The 8,041-nt window shown below is 42.7% G+C and overlaps 1 protein-coding gene across 1 annotated transcript; it reads right to left on the bottom strand.

The window, feature by feature from the left end:
• Nucleotides 1-1,228: 1,228 nt before the first annotated feature.
• LOC131680394 (uncharacterized protein K02A2.6-like) lies at nt 1,229-5,383 on the bottom strand. Its single transcript, XM_058961108.1, has one exon. The coding sequence runs from the start codon at nt 5,381-5,383 to the stop codon at nt 1,229-1,231; it is 4,155 nt and encodes a 1,384-aa protein (XP_058817091.1).
• Nucleotides 5,384-8,041: the final 2,658 nt, after the last annotated feature.

Raw genomic sequence — 8,041 nt, 5'->3', positions numbered from 1 at the left:
TTTATTGAAAGTTTGGAGATTTTTCGCCATCCGTGTTCTAGCGACGCATACGCTCGGCACGCCGCCCGTCTCGTTTACCACTCTGCTGACCCCACGTTCCGGCTTCGAAAGTTCCCGACGCTTTTGGCAAAAGGTCGGAAGGAAGCAGCAAAACCATCAACGCGCTTCGTTAGAGCGACGGCCATCTTCATCATTGAAAAGTCGGCCGAATTCAACGCCCAGTAGGCAAAGGCCTAATTAGCGTCATCATTGCGACGCCATTGTAGACGCCGTTCGTCGCCATCCCTGAATAGGTTTGCGATAGGAAGTCGGTGCCGAAGCCGCAATACCAGTCGGCACCCAGCTGAGATGCAGCTCTACTAGATCGACGCTGTTCCTGAAATAACGCATGTAAGTTAAAAATAGATCATTGATCCGTGCACGTAGATTCATACACACACAACACCCAAACCTTCGAAAGCTTTCTTTGCCGCTCGAAAGCTAAAGCCGAGCGCGCATTTGTACTGCTCAGCGCAGCTTTATCCGCTAGCAGGAAATTTTGACCGCACACAGGTAGACAGGAAAGGGGAAAGCTAGAAAGGGAAGGAACACGAAAAATGTAAAGTTAAATGAATATATGAAACCTAGGTTAAGAATAAAATGCCATATTTTAATCCGTCCAATAAAATGTTTTCCTGTTAGTTAGTGTTACCTGAAATGTTTGTATTTTTTATGTTGATTAGCTTTCCCATGTAGTGAATTTGTTTCGAGAAGATTTCTAACGTTTCGCGTCGTTTCCGTAGATTTGAATTTTCTTTGTGTTTGTTTTACTCCGATGGGCTATCGGGAATTAGTCCCCACTACTACTTACAAAGCGAGAGGGAAAGAGTGTTCGACTGAGTTCTGCCTGTGATGATAACTGATCGTTTTTTTAGTGCATGAGCTTTCGAGTTGGTATAACGATCATTTCTCTTGCGTCTTTGCTAAATATAGTTGTTGTAACTGTACACTAGGAGGAGGAACGCAGCAGCCAAGCGACTTGTAAGAAAACGCGTGTTTGCTCTCGGATTGTTATTTTATTTCTCCATTCATCGATAGTGCGAGGAATCATCTCGGTTGTCGTAAGGTAGTTTGTTGATATTAGGTTGGCTAACAATTTAAGGGCATCTCCATAACAACTCTTCTCCCCTAGCAAATGAAATTCAAATACAATGTATAGTGATAGTAAATTACATATAAAATAGTTTCATTAAAGGTTCAATCTACTGGGCGGTCGGATTACTCGACCCGATTTTCTTTGCGATTGTCGATAGTCTGTCTGGTTGGGATGACTTGTGTTGACAGTCCTTGAACCGGAGGTTACTTTGTCGATTTGTTTCTCTGTTACTCCAGCGGATTCTGATGGCGATTCCTTCGGACCCATCGTAGTAGTCGCTCCTACTTTTTGCGTCGCACTGGTCGTTGCTGTCAATTCTGGATCAAGATCATCTGTTTGCACAGTTTCAGCAGGTACATCCTTGATAACAACTGGTATATCTCTTCGGTTCGGCAGAGTTGGACCAACTTCTCTGAGCTGATCAATGTGCCTCTTCCATGTCCTGCCGTCGTCGAGACGAATGTAGTAATGAAGTTTTCCCAGTTTCTCTGAAACCACACCAAACTTCCACTTTTCCTTATCGAGGTAATCTCTCGCTGCAACTCTTGCTCCGTTGAGTAGGTCACGCACTTTGCCGACAACTTCCTTTGTTTCAGCAACATTATCCGGGACCATCAGATCTAGACGTGATCGAATTTGTCGGTTATACAACATCATGGACGGTGATTTACCAGTGGCAGGGTGTATGGTCTTTCGATAAACAAGGAGTATGTTGCACAATTCGGCATGCATCGTACTTCTGTCGCACTGCAGACTCTTTAACTTCGCCTTGAACGTCTGAACAAATCGTTCGGCTTGCCCGTTGGTTGATGGGTGATATGGCGCCCCCATTTTGTGATAAACTCCGTTCATCTTCAAGAATTTCTGGAACTCTTCAGAAGTAAATTGCACTCCATGATCACTCACCATAACCGAAGGGATTCCGTACGTTGCGAAATATTCTCTGCAGACCTGAATTGTGGTTGTAGTGGTGATGTTGTTAAGAATGCGCACCTCAGGCCATTTCGTGTAGGCGTCCACAAGCACGATAAAGTACGTGTTCTTAAACGGCCCTGCAAAATCCACATGTATGCGGTCAAACGGCCTCGACGGTGACTCCCAGCAATGCGTAGGAACTTTGGCAGGTTCGGCCCTTGTCGATTGACAGTAACTGCAGTTGCGCACCATCTCCTCGATATGCAAATCAATCCTTTCCCACCAAACATATCCGCGAGCCAGTGTTTTTAATCGACTAGTACCGAAATGTGTAGAATGTAATTCGGCTAAGACTTTTACACGCAAATTCGGAGGAACGTAAACTCGTATTCCACGCATGATACAGCCTTTCTGAATTGTGAACTCATGTTGTTCCACACCGAAACGTTCTTTAGGATCAACAATTTTTCCATTCTGTAGGCCTTGCATCAGCACCTTCACAGTCTTGTCCGCAGCGGTAGCCCTAGCGAGCTCATTCACGGTTAGCGGCAGCGTTTCGATCATGTTGACCTCCATGTAATCCGTCTCTTCAATGACGTTCGCTGGTGTTTTCTCCTTCAATGGCAAACGCGAGAAAGCGTCCGCATTGCCGTGTTGGTTCGTTGGTCTGAACTGTATCTTGTAGTTGAATGATGCCAAAAATGTTGCGTAGTGTTGCATCCTCAGAGCAGACATTTTCGGTAGACCTTTCGTGTCCGAAAAAATCTGCTTCAACGGCTCGTTATCCGTCAGCAATGTAAATCTTCTTCCAAACAGATACTGGTAGAACCGGCGAACTCCAAATATAATTCCGTATGCTTCCCGATCTACCTGCTTGTAGGCTTGTTGCGTAGCGTTGAGTGTTTGGGATGCGTACTGGATCGGTCTTTCTGAGCCATCCGGGTAAACGTGACTCAGTACCGCACCGACTCCGTATGGCGAAGCATCAGTAGCAAGTACCAATGGCAGCGTGGGATCGTAGTGTACCAGAAATGAATTGGACTGCATCTCTTGCTTGACTTTGTTGAACGCCTCTTCACATTGTTTTGACCATACAAAACGCACATCGTTCTTCAGTAGACTATTAAGGGGATATAAAGTCGAACTGAGGTTCGGAAAGAACCTTCCGTAGTAGTTCACTAACCCCACAAATGAACGAATTTGATCTTTGTTTTCTGGAACTGGCATATTCTGGATCGCTGTAATCTTCCTCTTAACCTTATGAATACCTGTCTTATTGATCAGGTACCCGCAGTACTCAATCTCGTTCGCAAAAAAGTGACATTTTTCTAGGTTTATACGCATGTTGTACGAACTAAGACGCTTCAGAACCTCTTCGAGCCTTTGCAGATGTATTTGATCATTCGGACCGGTAATCCGAATGTCGTCTAGGAATACGGTAACACCAGGAATCCCATTCAGCACTTGCTCCATTAGTCTTTGCCAAATAGCAGGTGCAGACGCAATGCCATACATCAAACGTGTAGGCTGGTAAAGACCCTTGTGTGTATTGAGAGTTAATACCTCCCTATCACCCTCCTCAACCTCTAGCTGTAAGTACGCTTGAGTCAAGTCGATCTTCGTAAACTTTTCACCGCCAGCAACATTAGCAAAAAGTTCCTCAATCGTCGGTAATGGGTGACCGTCTACCACCAAATTCGGGTTTACCGTAACCTTGTAATCCCCACAAAGTCGCACTTTGTTGTTGGCCTTCGGCACTGGAACTATGGGTGTAGCCCATGCACTATGGTTGACTTTCACAAGGATACCATTGTTGACTAATTTGTCAAGCTCGTTCTCGACAACTGCTCGCAACGAAAACGGAACAGGTCTGGATTTTATGTAAACAGGATTTGTATTCGGCTTCAGGCACAGCTTGGCAGATAATCCTTTTATTTTCCCAATTGAATTGTCATAGAGTGTAGCATACTTCTCAACTAGCGTCTTAACAGCGGCAGGCATTGTTTGCAGTGAATTAGTAACAGTATCAATTTTGTTTACATCAGTATATGCAATCTTGTTCAGGTCAACTCGCATCGCCTTCATCCACTGACGGCCCAGCAACGGGTGCTTCTTCACGTTTGATACGTACAGGGGAAGTAACAAAGATTTTCCATCGTGAACAACTTTCACTTCCAGCATTCCTTCAATTTGGATCCTCGTATCGCAGAAACTTACTAATTGCATATCCGACGGCAGCAGAGTATCCGCAGCAAAGTGCATCTTCTTATCGTATGTGCTTATTATTGCAACAGGAGCACCAGTATCCACTTCAAATCGGATTTTAGTACCGTTCACTTGAAGATCCAGCCAGAACTTCGATGACGGTTTGGCCGCAATCTCCAATTTACACACTTCATCCAATGAAATAACTTCACGTTGGTCGGCTTCGGACTCTTCCAACAAATTTGCCTCAGATTTTGCCTTCTGTTTATCTTGCTTGGCATTCTTCTTTTTCTTAATGCACACCTTTTCCAGATGACCAGCAAGTTTACAAAAATTGCACACCGTGCGAACATGATAGCACTTGTTGGCGTAGTGCCCGGAACTACCACACCGAAAACATTCCCCTTTGTTTTCCGAATCAGGTTTCTCGCGTTTCTTTTTATTAGCAATCGTACGTGGCCCCTGGACCTGGGCATTCGCGTTATTCACTCGAGAGTGTTGAACTAGATTCACTTCCGATCTTCCTTGTTTGGACTGGATTTCTCTTCCACCTTTGTTCGAGAGCTCCATCGAAACTGCAATCTCCAGCGTCAGGTTGCAAGCCCGCTCCAGCGTCAGGTTCCGTACCTCCAACAACCGGGATTGTATTGCGCGGTCCTTCAACCCAAACACGAATTGATTCCGCAGAGCTGTTCTGAGATAATCTCCAAAATTACAGGTGATAGCAAGTTTCCGCAATGCTATCAAATACTCGTCAATCGTTTCCTCCGGACGATCATCTGCTTGCTTGCGGCACTTGAAGCGGAAATTCTCTAAAATTTCCAACGGCTCTGGGTTGAAATGAGCTTCCAACAAACGCACAATTGCGTCATACGTCTGTTGTTGAGGTCTCTCCGGTGCAAGTTTGTCGCTAATAATATCGTATGTTTCTCCTCCCATGTAGTGAAGCAACATGTATAACCTAACCTCATTCTGTACACCAAACAAAACAAATGCACCTTCCAGCCGCTCTACCCATCTCGACCACTTCATTTTGTGTCGGTCGAATGGATCGATTGTAAATGAAGTTGGCACGGCAGCTGGAACAATTGCAGCCGGAACATCCGCTGGCGGGTTTACTTCAGCCATCACTTTAAATGTTCAAAACCACTCGTCGCCAATTTAACTGTTGTAACTGTACACTAGGAGGAGGAACGCAGCAGCCAAGCGACTTGTAAGAAAACGCGTGTTTGCTCTCGGATTGTTATTTTATTTCTCCATTCATCGATAGTGCGAGGAATCATCTCGGTTGTCGTAAGGTAGTTTGTTGATATTAGGTTGGCTAACAATTTGAGGGCATCTCCATAACAATAGTAGTGGCTCCATCTATACGCGAAACGGAGTGCATCTTTTCACATTTTGTGTTTACCTACCGTTCCTTTGCGCCATTTCGGGATCAATTTCTATAACCTGCCCTGAGGTTAGGTTTCATGCTGGGCAATTCTAACCTGACGAGTGGTCCTCTTCGGGGGTGGCGCTAAAGCTACTCGTTTAAAACGTCCTGAGGAGCGTTTTGGTAGACGGAAATCGTAAACGGCCATTTGGCCCGCTACATTTTGGCGCCCAACGTAAATTTTGGAGTAATTTTTTTTCCTGTTTCGCGCATCACATTTTGGCATCCAATTTTTAAAAAAAGGCTAACATTTTGCGGACTCATGTAATTCAATTTGCATCTTGAGTTAATCTAGTGTTGGAATTTTTTTAGTTGTGGTTTTGGGAACTACATTTTCTCAAAAAAATACATAACGATTTCGGGTAATTTTTTTCGGATTTGTTGAAATCAAAAGCAAAATTGGACATTTTTATAACGTTTATTCTTCTGTTTTTTTTATATTTGTACATGCGTCCTGAATATACTTAAGTTACAAAAAATTATTATTTCTAGTTTCTGTACATATATTCTTCTATGATAACCTTAAATTTATTGGTACACATTAATTTTTTTAACTTAATAAAAATAAGGCAGTGAAGTAAGTGAGTGAACTTAATCTGAATTGCAAATTGGTTGAATTTAACTTTTGAATTTGGCAAAGAACAATGAAATTTCCAAATCCAAACCATTTACTAAATGTCGAAGTGGACTATGAGTTACTTCTGCGAAATCGTACGACAGACAGACAGAAGACAAGACAGTCGAAATTAAGACTTTTACGTCGACTATTTTTGCAAGATCAGAAGGAAAGCAAAACGTATATGCTTCCTTACAGATTTGAATTTGAAATAGATGATATCCTTGATCAAGTTTATCTAATTGAGATAGAATTGCTGGCAGGAGCGAACGCGGAATTGATATCGCGGTTAAGGCATTATTATCTTAGAACCCTTAGGGGAGAACCAAGATATTTTGAAACTGAGAAATCGCGTAGGGAACTTTTGACGAGAATCAGCAAAATTCTTAGAAAAGCTTCCTATGAACTGCAAACTACGTCAGAGGAGGAATCCCAGTCTTCAGCAGACGAAGAGGTAGACAATGCTCAATTAACTAGATTATCTGGCTACGTCGATAAAGAAGAGGCAGTGGAACCTTCATATGAAGATTTGCTGCAGAGGATTATAGAACTCGAAGCTTTGATAAACCAGGTACAAATTAATAGTATTGAGGTCGAGCTAGAAGCTAATTGTAGTGTCGAGCTAGAAGGTAGTCGTGAGGTCGAGCTAGAAGTTCGGCCTGACATCCCAGTCATTACGGGAAACTCGCCATGTAATCTTCCTAATGCACGCAAAGTAGATGAACAAACCCAAAGTTTCTGCGACAATTATGATACCATGAATTCGGGTATGGAAACATTAGAAGATAGTAATCAAGTTGAAAGCCAACTAGAACTGCATATTATCAGATGCGAGCAACCCAACCGCGACACTGCAGAAGGTATGTTAATTCTGAATGAAATCGGACATGGAATTAATAGTTTCGATCAAAAGCTTTTGAAAAATAACAGCGAGTCAATAAACTTGTCCAGAGGATTGTCTAATAATGTAATAGAGTTACTCAAAGTCAAAAAGCTGAACGATTCCCTTAAGGTCAAAAGTGATTTTGGAAAAAATGGTGAATATTATGAGGAAATGCAAAAGTTGCACCTTAACTACAATTGGGACAATTATTTCCGAAATCTAACACGGTTGGTGTACCGTCCGCTTGATAGAGGAAAACCAATAAATATAAACCCTTCCCGTAAATTAAGATCTCGCCGTAGTCAGGAAATTATATATACAAAACACTGCTACGAGCTTGAAGATTCTACTGGGAAGCGACTTGGTGTCTTCTACGGGAACCACCTGAAGAAGATCCACTTGCCCAAGAAGTAAAAGATTCTCAGCTATGAAACTCTTCGGAGTGACAAAATGAACTCGTTACATAATAAAACACCTTCGGGTCAATACTGAAACATTGTTATGAAGTAACAACACCCTATTCTCAGCTATGAAACTCTTCGGAGTGACAAAATGAACTCGTTTCATAATAAAACACCTTCGGGTCAATACTGAAACATTGTTATGAAGTAACAACACCCTATTCTCAGCTATGAAACTCTTCGGAGTGACAAAATGAACTCGTTTCATAATAAAACACCTTCGGGTCAATACTGAAACATTGTTATGAAGTAACAACACCCTATTCTCAGCTATGAAACTCTTCGGAGTGACAAAATGAACTCGTTCCATAATAAAACACCTTCGGGTCAATACTGAAACATTGTTATGAAGTAACAACACGATTCTCAGCTATGAAACTCTTCGGAGTGACAA

This window comes from Topomyia yanbarensis, chromosome 2, assembly GCF_030247195.1.
Source record: "Topomyia yanbarensis strain Yona2022 chromosome 2, ASM3024719v1, whole genome shotgun sequence".
NCBI classification, from domain to species: domain Eukaryota; kingdom Metazoa; phylum Arthropoda; class Insecta; order Diptera; family Culicidae; genus Topomyia; species Topomyia yanbarensis.
The sequence above is the reverse complement of the archived record's forward strand: the minus strand, read 5'-3'. Positions and strand labels throughout refer to the sequence as shown.

Bases quoted from the DNA above. Each gene is read 5' to 3' on its own strand.
- LOC131680394 (XM_058961108.1), bottom strand. From the start codon at position 5,383: ATGGCTGAAGTAAACCCGCCAGCGGATGTTCCGGCTGCAATTGTTCCA.